This window comes from Stenella coeruleoalba, assembly GCF_951394435.1.
Source record: "Stenella coeruleoalba genome assembly, chromosome: 10".
In the NCBI taxonomy this organism is placed as follows: domain Eukaryota; kingdom Metazoa; phylum Chordata; class Mammalia; order Artiodactyla; family Delphinidae; genus Stenella; species Stenella coeruleoalba.
In genome coordinates, this window is record NC_137156.1 from 73,967,978 (window position 1) to 73,981,633 (window position 13,656).

At 53.2% G+C, this 13,656-nt stretch overlaps 1 protein-coding gene across 3 annotated transcripts in view; it reads left to right on the plus strand.

The window, feature by feature from the left end:
- Window positions 1-4,064, plus strand: part of FLNB (filamin B) — a 139,697-nt gene extending 135,633 nt beyond the window's left edge. The window contains exons 46-47 of one of the 3 annotated variants that reach the window (XM_079933631.1): window positions 393-596; window positions 1,530-4,064. In XM_079933631.1, the coding sequence (XP_079789757.1) occupies window positions 393-596; window positions 1,530-1,717 (392 nt within the window). In that variant the 3' untranslated portion in view covers window positions 1,718-4,064. The remainder of the gene's footprint in view (window positions 1-392; window positions 597-1,529) is intronic. The other 2 variants (XM_079933629.1, XM_079933630.1) reach the window with 2 other exon arrangements.
- Window positions 4,065-13,656: the final 9,592 nt, after the last annotated feature.

Sequence of the window (13,656 nt, forward strand, 5' to 3'; positions counted from 1 at the left end):
GTCCCACATGTTTACACTGCTTATACGTAGAGTATTTTATATAAATGGAAAGATATCCATTCCATAGGGCGGCACGTGGTTATATTCCTGGGGCCCATGCTTATGACCTGGAAGGACTTCCAGGTCAAGTCAGCCGAGGCCAGACTCTCCCATATACCCAGAAACCAGATCTTAGTTGTGTGGGACAGGACTCCAGAACCCCACAGAAGACATTATGGGGGGTGAGATGGAAAAGTTGTGGCATTTAGATCCAGGTGTTGGGGGGCATGAGGTAGGGGTGTGGTGGCTTTTGGATCCAGATGCTGGGGAGCCGGGGCTCTTCTGGGGCTTCTGCATGGGGTACTTGCCTTGTCTGGTCAGTCATGCCTGCTTCTCTCCCTTCCGTGTCCTAGGCCAGCGTCTGGTCAGCCCCGGCTCGGCCAACGAGACCTCATCCATCCTGGTGGAGTCAGTGACCAGGTCCTCCACGGAGACCTGCTATAGCGCCATCCCCAAGGCATCCTCAGATGCCAGCAAGGTGACCTCCAAGGGGGCGGGGCTCTCGAAGGCATTTGTGGGCCAGAAGAGCTCCTTCCTGGTGGACTGCAGCAAAGCCGGTAGGCAGCCTGGCCCTGCTCGGGGAATGGAGGGCATGGGGTGGCACCCTCTGTTCTGTGTACTTTGGTCTTTCCTGCTCTGGTCTGCAGTGCCCACCCACCCATGTAACCCAGACATTTGCAAGTAACCGTGTTCATTGCCCTGTTCTGCACTTAATATTTTTAAATGATTTGCCTCTTGATTTTTTCCAAATGCCCTCAAGGTGCATAGGAAAGGTCGCGTTATCCTCATTGCATTGTATCAGTAACCTGGCCTCTCCTCTGTCACTAATTGCTGTAATTGCCATTTGAACTTGGGTATTTATTTGGGTGTCAATGTTAGTTGCCTGGGCTCTGGCATCTAGCACATCTGGGCTGGAAACCTGGCTTCACCACTTACTTATTTCTCCCTTCCTCTCACCCTCCCTCCCTTTCTTCCTTCCTTCCTTAATTTCCAAAGCTTATTAGCCGAGTGACCATGGGAAAGTTACTAAATCTCTTTCTAAAAGTCAGTTTCCTCTCTAAAATGGGAATAGTCATAGGACCTTCCTGAAGGTTCTCATGAGAGTAAATGAGATCAGAGTAGCCAACACTTACATAGCCTTTACTGTGTGCTAAGGGCTTCACATGCAATAACTCCTCTAAACCTCACAAGAAGCCCATGAGGTAGGTGCTAGTGTCATCCCCTGTTTACAGATGGGGAAGCTAAGGCAGAGAGAGGTGAAGTACCATACCCAAGGTCACCCACCCAGGAAGTGGCAGGGCAGAGATTTGAAGCCATAAGAGTCCTGCTCGTAACTGCTGCACTCTCCCACCTCTCAAAGGTCCCCAGCATCATCAGAGAAGCTTAACAGGCAGTAACTGGTATCTTTCCTTTGGCTCCCATATCCCCCCCTCTTCCTCTGCCTTCTGGGATGCATCTTCATGGAGTAACCACCTTCCTCTGCCTCCCAGGTTCCAACATGCTGCTGATCGGGGTCCACGGGCCCACCACCCCCTGTGAAGAAGTCTCCATGAAGCATGTGGGCAACCAACAATACAGTGTGACATACATCGTCAAGGAGAAGGGGGATTACGTTCTGGCCGTGAAGTGGGGAGAGGAGCACATCCCTGGCAGCCCCTTCCATGTCACGGTGCCTTAAAACAGTCCTCATCAAGTCCTGGGAGGCGTTCTGGTGGTTGCTTTTGTTGCTTGTTTGTAACTCGTTTTATACAGTCCTCCAGCCCGTTTGCGGGTCTGAAACCCCATCCCAAAAACATTGCCATGTTTTTTTAAGTACCTTCAGAAAGAAGTCCTAAACTTGACTCTTCAGGGTCATGTTGGGGACTCAGGAAATGCAAATTTGTTCAATAGGCCCGGCAAACTGGACCTCTTTTGGCACAGATCACCCCCTGCAGACAGAACAAGAACAGACAACGCTGATATTTTTAAGACATGAAGTTGTCTAGTCAGTTTGCAAAACAGGACTGGACGGAAGGGCAGGGAAAATGGGGACGCCTAGTTTATGTTGTCGTTATAAAAGAAGATGACCCTATCACGTAAGAAAAGGCCATTGGGTGACACCAGTTTTAACACTACTGCCACCCCGCCCCCATCTCTCAAAGGGCAGAGTGTCCGAGGTGACAGACTGGCCGAAATGGCTTCTTGGTGCCTCTCCCCTCATCCTGCTACTTATTTCCCTGCAGAGTCATTGCATGTGACCATCTTGACAGCCATGTCTTTGCTTTTGTTTTCAAAGTCCGTTTCAGTCACTGGGTCTGAGGAAACTCTGCAGTGGCAAGCAGCCCCTGCACTTGCCAAAGATCCCCCTTTTTTTTTAACCAACACTAGCCCTGTTCTTAACATACGCTCCAGCCATTTGTCTGTTTGATGAGTCTCCCCAGCATGTCCAGAGACACCGCAGGTGGGTCCAGGTGTTAGCAGAGGCCTGTCACGTGACCTAACACTCCACACTCACCCCCAGGCAGCCCCAGCGTGAACTTTTTCTGGAAGATAATTATAGAAGGAAACTCCTGCCAACCTTTGGCCTGAAAGTCAGGGAATAACAGGGGAGGGAAGGACAGCAGCTCATTGGTGGTCCTTGACCATTTGCAGAAATAATGAAAGCGTATTTGGCCCTGACCACGTGTCACCCGAGGCTCTTTGGAAAGCAATAGTGAGCAGGTGCAAAATTCCGAAAATGGGGGGTATGAGGCATTTTGCATGCCTTCTTGCAGACCTGCTTTGGAATAAAGTGAAAGCACTCGGGGACTGCCTGACCGCAGGGCCCAGATGTGTCGTGTGGTCTGGGCCGGCAGCCCTTTCAGATTTGCTGTTTCGTCCTGAGGAGGTGGCCACTGTCATCTCGAGTGTGTCCATGGATGGGACAGGGTGAGGTGGGTGACCCTCCCCGAGGTGTAGCAGCTGAGGGTGAGTGTTGGCAAAGCCCACCTGTTAGGAACTGGAGTGGCCCGAAGCCTGATGTGAAAGGACCACAGGCTTCGTAAACCGGGATGTGGAAGCAAAACTGGAACCAAATGCCAACTGTAAATTGTATCTTATAACTTATTAAATACAGCGTTTGCTCCATAAGCTCCCCAGGTGTTCTTGGATGGTGTCCTTTGGTAAATGGTTTGCGTCTCTGACCGGCTTTCCCAAACGCTGGCCGAAAGAACGCAGGCTAAGCAACTTGTCGTAACAGGGAGACTCGCCTCTTTTTTGCGGGGGGACGTTCTGTTTCTCCGCAGGCCTCAGTGTGAATTTATCAGGGTGAGGGGTCCTGGCACCAACACAGCCTCCCGGAGAGGTTTGCTAGGGCTTGCCCTGGTTAAGAGTCCCAGATGTGAAACCCACTGAGGGGAAGGCTATGGTTTAAAAAAAAAAAAAAAAGGTGAGAGAGAGTCTTTTTCCTGATGACCTGGGAAACCCTTGAAATAGGGAAGCAGTATCACCTGTCATCCCATCGCCCTTGGACAGCAGGGTTTGGAATTGGTGGTGCCGCCTTCCCTCCATCCTCTCTGCCTCTGTTCCTCCTTTCTGTTCCGGAAGCTTCTCCTTGCTGCGTGTTTAGGGCACACTCAGCCCTTGCCTCCTCTTGCCCTACAGCAGTGCTGTGACATGATTTTATGGTGACGACACTAACTCAGGTGCTGAATTGACATGTTTGCAGTCCCAAAGCTGACTTGGGGCAGACCCTGGGCCCCCTGCCTTTTTGTCCCCAGAGTGGAAGCTCTGCCTCCCTGCTTATCCCACCATGGGAACAGGAGCCGCACCCCCAGGCAAGCCTCTGGCAGTTGCCATGATGATGGGAAGTCTGTTCTGGACCCCCAGCCTTGTATTGAGGGTGAACGGTGGACGGAAGGGCAGGGAAGGAAGACTCTAGATCTTTCTGTGTTTCTTCCTGACACCTGGCTGTTGATCAAGGATGGCAATTTGTGTCCCTCTGAGAGGTGGGAGGAGGGTTGGAGACAAGGAGGTTCCTCCTGCCCGTCCTTCTGAAGGGAGCACCCTTGTCTGTGGGCCTGCACCGTGAATGTCTGGTCCTGGACCGCAGGAGGCCCGTGGGCTTTGGGGAATGCAGGCTCTGCCCAGTGGGTCTGGAGAGGCAGCAGTCGGCTGAGTTTGCCCGAAGAAGAAAACAGGGGCCCAGCTTGAAGCCAGGTGGTTTCTGGGGAGACCGCATTTGTAAGTTAACAGCTGGACTTTGGCATCAGGTAGTCTAGGGCTTAAGTCCTGGCTCGGGTGCTCACTGGCTGTGTGGCCTTGAGGAGTTTGCTTCACCTCTCAGAATGTGCCCCCCTTGGGGTGGTTGTGAGGGTCAGATGAAATCCCACTGGGAGCTGTGAGAGTGTTGGCCACTGCTCTCTATGATCAAACCCTGCCAGGTGATGCGCCTCCTCCACGGGCCGCTTGTTAGCACCTGGGGCTGCACCTGGTGGTCCCCCGACAGTTACGTCCAAGACGTCTCAGAGTGAAATTTGTACGTCTCTCTACTGGTCAGTGGCTAGAACCACAGGGCGACTGTTATCTGCACCTGGACTTCCTGCTATGGGAACCGGCTGTTGTTTGTGCAGACACATTGAAAACTGAAACTTGACCCTGGACCAGCGGTGCCAGGCCCTTTCTGACTTTCACTGGCTGACTTTGCCCCTTTCCTACCAAGGGTTGGCTGGACGATCGCTCTTTTGGTGGCTGGTGGAGATTAGGCAGACCGCAGCTGCCAGCTGCCCTGCAGAGATCCCCAAGCCAGAGGAGGCCTGGCCCCTTCCAAGCCCAGACGCCCTCCTCTTCCTCATCCAGTTTCCCTCTGCAACCCCGTGAAGCACTCATCAGCAGTGCTGCCAAGAAGGAAACATTTTATTAACGTTTCCCTTTGTTTCCAGTGCGTTTGTAAACACGTGGGCCCTTGACCATGTGTCTAGTCTTAAGACTTCAAAGGGCCTTGAAAGCCACATTTTGATGAGTTTGGTGCAAAATGAGTTGGGCACATAGGGATTTAATTTGCCTTGAAAACTGCATAGCCTTAAAAGTTAGCAGAGTATCAGCTTCCCTGGTGGCGCAGTGGTTGAGAGTCCACGTGCCGATGCAGGGGACACGGGTTCGAGCCCTGGTCTGGGAAGATCCCACGTGCCGCGGAGCAACTAGGCCCGTGAGCCACAACTACTGAGCCTGCGCGTCTGGAGCCTGTGCTCCGCAACAAAAGAGGCCACGACAGTGATAGGCCCGCGTACCGCGATGAAGAGTGGCCCCCACTTGCCGCAACTAGAGAAAGCCCTCGCACAGAAACGAAGACCCAACACAGCCCAAAAGTAATTAATTAATTAATTTTAAAAAGTTAGCAGAGTAAAGGTTAGTGGCAAAATGAGTGCTCAATCCTTGTCAACCCCCCAAGTTTGTTTTTTCTTAGATTATTTTTGGCTGCGTTGGATCTTCGTTGCTCCGCACGGGCTTCCTCTAGTTGCGGCGAGTGGGGGCTACTACTCTTCGTTGCGGTGCGCGGGCTTCTCATTGCGGTGGCTTCTCTTGTTGCAGAGCACAGGCTCTACGCACGTGGGCTTCAGTAGTTGTGGCTCGTGGGCTCTAGAGCACAGGCTTAGTAGTTGTGGCGCACGGGCTTAGTTGCTCCGTGGTATGTGGGATCTTCCCAGACCAGGGCTTGAACCCTCGTTCCCTGTGTTGGCAGGTGGATTCTTAACCACTGTGCCACCAGTGGAGTCCAGTTTGTATTTTGAAATGGGGAGCAAGATCGTTAATTTAAGTGCCCTTTGGCCTTAGTGCTCAGCCAAAGGAATGAAATCTTTCCAAGTCTCCATTCCCTTGTGAGGGGAAGGGGCTTTGTAATCAGAGTATTTCAGCTAATGAAAACTCTCCCAGAAACAGCTTGTTTAGCTAATTTTTTTCTTTTCCTCACAATAGCAACTCATAATTCCAAGAGGGAGTGAAAATGTCACATCGCTCAAGGCAAGCCTGAATCTGATTTTTTTCTCTCTGGCTTTGGTCTCAGGATGCTGCCCAAAAACATGGTGGGAGGAATCTTTCTAAACAAAGGGATCCTTTTTGCTTTGTGATAAGGCTTTTGTCTGGGCCCCTGAGCCCGCAGGGGACCGGCTCATGTGCAAGGAATTTAGGGTGGCCTACCCCACACCCCTTCCTTCTTCCGCTAGAGTTCTCCACTAAAGCAGGCTGGCAGGAGATGGGGAGTTTACGAGCCTGATTTGTGGCTCGCATCCAACGGCCCTGCTTATCTCCCCAGGACAAAGCTCGAAGATGAAAGAATCCCGCAGGCCTTTTATTGCCCACTTTACTCCCTCTGCCGTGACCACCGCCTTCCCTAGGCACCAGGACACCCCTCCCTGTCAGTGTGGACATTCTTAAGGCAAAGCTGATGCTAAACGCAGGTGGGATGATCTCAGAGGAGAGGCAAGTCCTGGCAGAGGCACCGAGCCCCGGAAACGCCTGCTTCAGGCCCCACTAGTAGCAGCAAAAGAACCTAATGTGTGTGAAACGCTCAGAAAGCAGCAGGTCAGATGCTGCAGGTGCAAGTCTGGATTCCAGTCTCAGCTGACACCTCACGCAGTTCTCGTCTCTGTGCCTCAGTGGCTTCATCCATAAAATGGGAAGATAATGGGAAAAGCCATTCTAAGATTAACCTCTAGAAAGATCCCACAACACATCCATCTCCCAACTGACTTGGGCAAACCTTCCTTCACCCAGAGCTGCTGGGGGAGGGGATGCCCGAGTTTTGGGGAGACTCAGCTCCCCAAGTCAGAGTGGAAGGGATACCTCACAAAAGGAAGCATAGTTTGTAGGGAAACCGTTTAGCGTGGTGGTTATTAGCACAGGCCAGCGGGTTCAAATCCTGGTCCTGCTGTGACCTCCACTGATGGTTTACCCTCACAGAAAACTGCCTCCATTTTTTCTTCAGTGAAACAGGGTAATGGGACCTGCCCCATACAGTGCTCTTAGGATTAACCAACAAAACGCAGAAAGAATATCACTGTATCCAGCACACGGTAAGGGTTCACAGAATTACTATTACTCGTGTAAAGTGCTCTGAGAGCTTAATTCCATGAGAGGCTACTTTAAAGACACAAGTACTGAGTCCTAGGAAAGGCCCTGGTCTTGGACAGAGCCCCAGGCTGGGGATTAGGGTTGGGCCTCATCGGTGGAAATGGGTAGAGTGGGTCCTTGGTGGCCTGGGAGCGTGGCCAGAAAGCTGGGAGGCACCTGTGCCCCTGCTTGACTCCTGGCCTCCCCTTGTTTCTGAGCTGCAGTGACCTCTTTTCCCCTAGCGCAGGCCTAGGCCAGAGACAGACCTGGGGGCTGCCTCCACACCTTCCCAGGGGTTGTTGGTGGCTTTTAAATGAGTTTTTAAATCTACAGTAAGAAATGTCCTAAGTAACAATGAGGCACTGACTCTTAAGATTATCCCCAAATTTTTACAGGGGAGTTTGCCAGGGCTCAGAGAGGGTAGCGATGATCAAGTTGTGTTAAAACCTGGGAAACCTGAATTAAAACCTGGGGTTCTGAAGCTGCTCACAAGGGCCTGGCACAGGGTGGGCGCCCGCAGACAAGGGAACAGAATCTGAAGGCGGCTCTCCTTGTGGGCGGTTGGCTGTCCTTGTGCCAACTGGAAGGCAACATTTCAGGGGTTGCCTCTCTGCACCCTCCCACACCCCTCCCTTCGGAGGTAGCCTGTCCACTGGGCAGGAGGATAGCCGCCTGGGCTGTTGTCACTGCAGTGACCACCAGGGGCCGCTTTGGATCCTTAAACTGAAGCACCGTGGGCAGCCCGGGTGGTGGGGAAGGCAGAGGGTCTCCGAAGCCCCAAGGAGGGGACACCCACCTCTGCCCTCTTTGTGCTCTGAACACCTGGGCTTACCAGTCTGTGGGTGGGGGCGGTCTGGGCCAGGGAGACTTTCTTGAGTTCTGGCACCAGACCCCACTACCGTTTCACCCCAGGGTCTTGCCACCCCCAGCCTCCTAACTCTTGAATTTCCTCCCTCCGTCCTTACCCAACCTACCTTGCAGCAAGAGAGTTGCCATGAACCAGTGTTTATGGTTCAGTTCTTAATCAAAGGACACCTCCTCCAGGAAGACTTCCCAGACCATCCCCCAAATTCCCTGCCTGCCCCTCTATCCACCTGGTTGGGCATCTGTCTCTCCTGTACTGAGAAACCTTGAGGGCAGGAAGCCTGTGGGCTCTGTCCCTTCTCATCTCCCTTTAGTACCTGGCTGTGTGTCTGGCACAGGGTCAAGAGCAAGTGAATGTTTGTTGAATGAATAAACAAGAGCATACCCAGCAGAGTGGAAAGGCAAATGGCCCCAGGGCATTGTGGGTAACCTCTTTCTCACTGGTACTCACCCAGAGGGTCCTGGTCAAGAAGGCAGAGGGTGTGAGGATCCAGAAGGCTGACTTCATGGTGCTGTTGGGGTGACTGGTGGGTCCTCCTCTGCCCCGCCCTGCCTGCACCTCTCTCACGATGCTTGTCACATTCCGTGGGAGAGTCTGTAACAGAGATGTGGGCTTTGGAGTCAATCCCAGTGCGACCATTTAATGTTGCTGAGCATCACTTTTCTCACCTGGAAAAGTGACGTAAGAGAGCCTACTAGTGGGACTTCCCTGGTGGTCCAGTGGGTCCGGGGTTCAATCCCTGGTCAGGGAACTAGATCCCACATGGCGCAACTAAGACCTGGCACAGCCAAATAAATAAATAGATAAATAAATATTTTTTTAAAAAGAGCCTATTAGTCGTTGAGTGAAGTCACTCAGTGAAGCCCCAGCTCAGGGCCTGGCACAGAGTGGGTACCACCATACACCAGTAGTGTGCCCTGGGGCACATCATTTCTCCAGGCCTCCATTTCCCCACCTGAAAAGGAGGCTCTGCGAGCCCCAGTAATCACGCAGGTGGCTTAAGGCACACGGAGTGCAGCCTAGCAGCTGGCACCTAGCAGGTGCTTGTTAATCATCAGCTGACGTTTACAGAGGGCTTCCTCCGTGCCAGGTGCTGTTTGTCTCACGTTGTTAAACACTGTTCTAACGTCATTCTCTGAACACTAAGGGTAGTTCCCGCCATCATCTCGCTGTACAGATGAGGCCATACCGCTGTCAAGTGGCAGAGCTGTGTGTGAGGAGTAACCAGAGCTTCCTGGAGTGGAGACGACCTCTCTTTAGACCCCCTTGGGTGCCTGGCATGCAGTAGGTGTACACTGGGGTTTGCTGAATGGACTAGAGGCAGTGGAACCCCATGCGCCACCTGGGATCCTCTGGGTATGAGGAGGAAAGGCCTGGGCCCTGGGTTCCTCTGGGGCAGAACAGGGCCCCCTCCCAGGCACCCTGGGTAGGTGTGGCCTTTGCTCCTTTTTTCAGTCTGGTCTGTCCCACCCACTGCCTGTGTGTGGCTCGCAGTGCCCTGAGCAGCCCAGCCTCTCCTCTCCGGCAGGGCCTTGGCAACCCAGCCCTCATTGGCTGCACGTATCCTTGGAGATGAGGCACCAGCAGTGCAAACATAGGCGGCAGAATGTTTCCTCCCTCCCCCGCCCCCTTGCCCTCACTGCCACGAGGGATCTATTCACCTCCCAGAAGCAAGCCTGCTGGCAGGAGCACATCCGGAAGGAGACTGCCGCCCAGGTCGCCTGGAACATCAGCTATGGCCACAAGCACCTGAAGGAGGGACCCTTGCCCAGGAAGCGGCTCCAAAAGGCCCCCTTCAGGTCAGTCTGGGAGTGGGGCCATCCCAGGCCACCAGCTACCTGTTGGAAGGCCAGAGACCAGGGGGCTCCAGGATCAGCTGTCCAGGGGAGTAGGTGTCCAGGGCCCTCCGCCCAAGGGAGACAGAGTCAGGCAGACCCGAAGAGCAACTCGGGGGCTAGCAGGCCAGACCAAACCAGGGGGCTTAGGCATGAAGCAGGTCCCCCCGCACCCTGCAGCTGCTCTTCCAAGGCATCTCCCTCGACGGCCAAGGCCAGGCCTCCTACCTCCGGGATCGGCATTGGCAGAAGCCGGAGGAGAAGTTTCCGTCCTGGGAGTACAGCTGGCCTGTGGGTAAGGGCCACCACCCTCTTGCCATTCCAGGCCTTTGCAGGCAGGCCCAGCCTCGTCCCTCATCATATTCCTCTGGCTCACTATTCTCTGAGCAGGACTCCAGGCCTTTGCACGTTCTGGTCTTTCCACCTAGAATGTTCCTCCTGCCCCATCTTCTGCTGGCTAACTTTCAGATGTCACCTCCTCTGGGAAGTCTTCCAAGAGTCCTCCAGGAGACTAGTTGAGCCCACCTTTGTGCTCCTGCAATTTTTGAGTCTGCGCAGCACTATCACCACTCCTTGAGGATCCATCTGGCCTGGTGAGGCCTTGGGCTTCCAGGGCTTCTTAGTTAATTTTATTAACGCCCTCCCAGCTCCCAGGTTGGGGCTGGCACTCAGTCACTGTGGGATAAATGAGTATGGACTAGGGAATGAGGCCTTGAACTGGAATCAAGAGGTTGTGAGTTCAAATCCTGGCTCCGCCACTTTCATGTTGTGTGAGCTCACGCAAGAAACTTAACTTCTCTGGGCCTCAGTTTCCACACCTGAAAACTGGGAACAAATGAGTACCTCCCTTCCTTTGTCACAGGGTTTTGGTGAAATCAGGCGGGAAAACACTCCGAACAGGAGTTATCCTCAGAAAGCTGCATGAGGTGGGTAGGACACATTCATTCATTCAGCGTATAATCCTGTCGTTCAGAACAGCCAGTAGACGGAGATCTGGAGCCACTGAATCCCGGCTCTACGCCAAAATGAGTTAGTGAACCAACAGGCACAGAGCGACTCAGGTTGAAATTACCAGGCTGGGTTTGAATTCTGGTTCGTTTGTTTGTTCATTCACTCATTCATTCATTAACAGATGTTTATTGAGCACTTAATATGTGCTCCTCTTTTTGTCCTGGGGTGTATAGCAGAGAGCAAGACAGACATGGGCCCTCACAGAGGGCCGATGACAGATATAGGTAGTGTCAGGCTGTGGTCCGTGCTACAGAGCTGCACTTTTCAATCTTTACCATCACAGGAATTACCTGGGGATCGCGTTACAATGTAGGTTCTGATCCTTCAGTGACGTGAGTGGGGTGAGATTCTGCATTTCTAACAAGCTCCCTGACGATGCTGATGCTGCTGGTCCGTGGACCACACTTGAGTATCAAGGCTGTAAGAAGAGGTAAATCAGGAGAAAGCGATGGAGGCTGAGGGGCTGCTATGGTAGACAGGGTAGTCAGGGAAGGCCTGCTGGGGTGGGACGTTGAGCAGGGTCCCGGGTCGAATCTCCCCCATCGGATTCTTCTGAGAAGGGCCCGACTCCCTGTGCCCACAGTGTAAGACTCAGTTTAGGCCTCACATGGGGCTTCCCTGTTCCTCCTCTCCTGCTCGGCCCACAGGTCCATACCTGCTGCCTGTGAAACCACTGCCAGGCATAGGGTCTCCAGATGGAGCAAATTAAAATACAGAATGCCCAGTTGCATTTGCATTTCAGATAAACAGTGTAAGTATGTACCAAAGGTGGCATGGGACATACGTATGCTGAAAAAATTACTCATGGTTTATCTGAAATTCAAATGTAATTGGGCATCCTACGTTTTATCCAGCAACCCAAGCATTGGAGTCAGGGGAGCTGATTCTGGCTGCCCCCTGGGTACAAGGGCAGTGCTGGGTTCAGGGCAAAGTTCAGTTTTTCCCCATAGTGTTCTGTTTAAACCCACAGTTGCTCCTAGAATCTCTGGAATATTCTGTAAGCATCTGGCCTCATGCCCCTAACCCAACCGGTTCAGAAGCCAGATGGGGAACAGATGACAGACCTTCCACTGACCACTTCTCCCCTCCCCAAACAGGTACAGACAGGAGCTGTGTCTTCTCAGTGGGTGCAAATAGCCACAGAAGAGGGGTTGAAGGCATTGTCTGGGCCCCAGCTAGGTCAGCCCCAAGTGCCTTTTACACATAGAAAGCACCAGTCTGGTGCCTGGCACATAGTAAATGCTCAAGAAATGGTAACTGGTACTATTATTATTATTATTAATTCAACAGGGAGGATTTGCAGCCAACGGGCATTTGGGAAGCTAGTTCAGCCTTGGGCCACCCTGGAGGTGTTTACCGTGGAGCATTGGGATGGCTGGGGAATCACTAGACAAGGGGAGAAATGTGATGAGGGGTAAGTGAGGTTGGGGTTGAGATGGGATCGAAATAGTTAACAATTAGCATAACCTGCGTGCCCCCAATCAGGGCAGATCCTGGCCATGGAGCCAAAGCAGGGTCTCGAGATGCCCATGCTTTGCCAACCATACCGTTTAGTTACTGGATCCTAAGAAGGAATGGGGGGCCTAGGGTAGGGGTCAAGGAGCACAAGGGGCAGCGCTGTTGCTAAGTGCGCAGAAGCATTTCACTGTTCTAGCAGCTGGAGCAGCTGTGGCACTGTGTTGTGTTGGGCTGTGGGTGCGCTGGCAGGAGTGGTGGGCCCAGCACCGGGCCCTTGTTGTGTTCAGGGGAATCCATGAAGGACATCAGGGCTCCAGCTTACGCCAGGTTCCAGCCCATCACAAAGAGCTTTTACATCAAAAGGAGCATCTTCCATGTCCCACGGCGAACAGACCAGCGGATGTGAATTTGCTGGGGGTTCAGAAGCTGCTCCTTCCTTTTCCTGTGATCTGTCTGGACCCTGAAGAACAGAGACACTGCCAGCCCCACCCTCCCTCTGTTCTGTTCAGCTCTGCCAAGTGGGGAGGGGCACGAGTCCTACTCTAAGGTGGGCACATGTCTGGGATTCAGGGGGGCCCACCTGCTGCCTCTTGTCTGCCCTCAGGGACCTCAGCTCCTTGCAGAGCTCCTCGCCCCTGCCATCACCGTCACCAGCACAGGTCACTCTCCTGGGGGAAGCAATGGAACCTCCAAGTGCTCCAGCAGCAGACCTGGGGCAGGGGAGGGGCATCTTTAAGTTCTTAAGGTACTAAGGGGAGAGGAGGGGGATATATCCCTGTCCTTACTCTCTACATCCTGTTGAAGGGACCCATAGCAGAATTGCTCAGTCCCAGGGTATCCCAGAGTTTAGGGAGGAAGTCGTTTCCAAGTTTACTTTCTGCTTCTCACACCTCCAAGAACCTGCACAGGTCAGGGTCGCCTCACTGCTGTAACAAACAGCCCCTAAATCCCAGTTGCTCAAACGTACTAAAAAAAAATGTATTTTTTACAGCACAGTGCAATCTGGTGTTCAGCAGGCCACCTGCCACATGCTGATCTGGGGACGCAGGCTCCTCCCATCTGGTGGCTGTGCCATCTCCTAGGGCCTCAGAGTCCTTCCCTGAGTCCTCTACACCCGGCTGCGGGATGAGGGAGGAGAGACAGGGGCCTGGAGAGAACATGCCCACCCTTGACCACCTTGGCCTGGAGCCGACACATCCTATGGGTGAGAGCAAATCACATGACTTCTAGATGTGAGAAGGCTGGGAGTGCTGTGTGACCAGGTGGCCAGGAAGAAGAAGGGAGAGGGTCCCCAAACACCCAGCCCATCTCTGCCGCAGAGCCCGATGTGCCCTGCGGCTGCTCTAGGGGTGGATGTGAGCTTGGCCACCACCCTAAACTCAC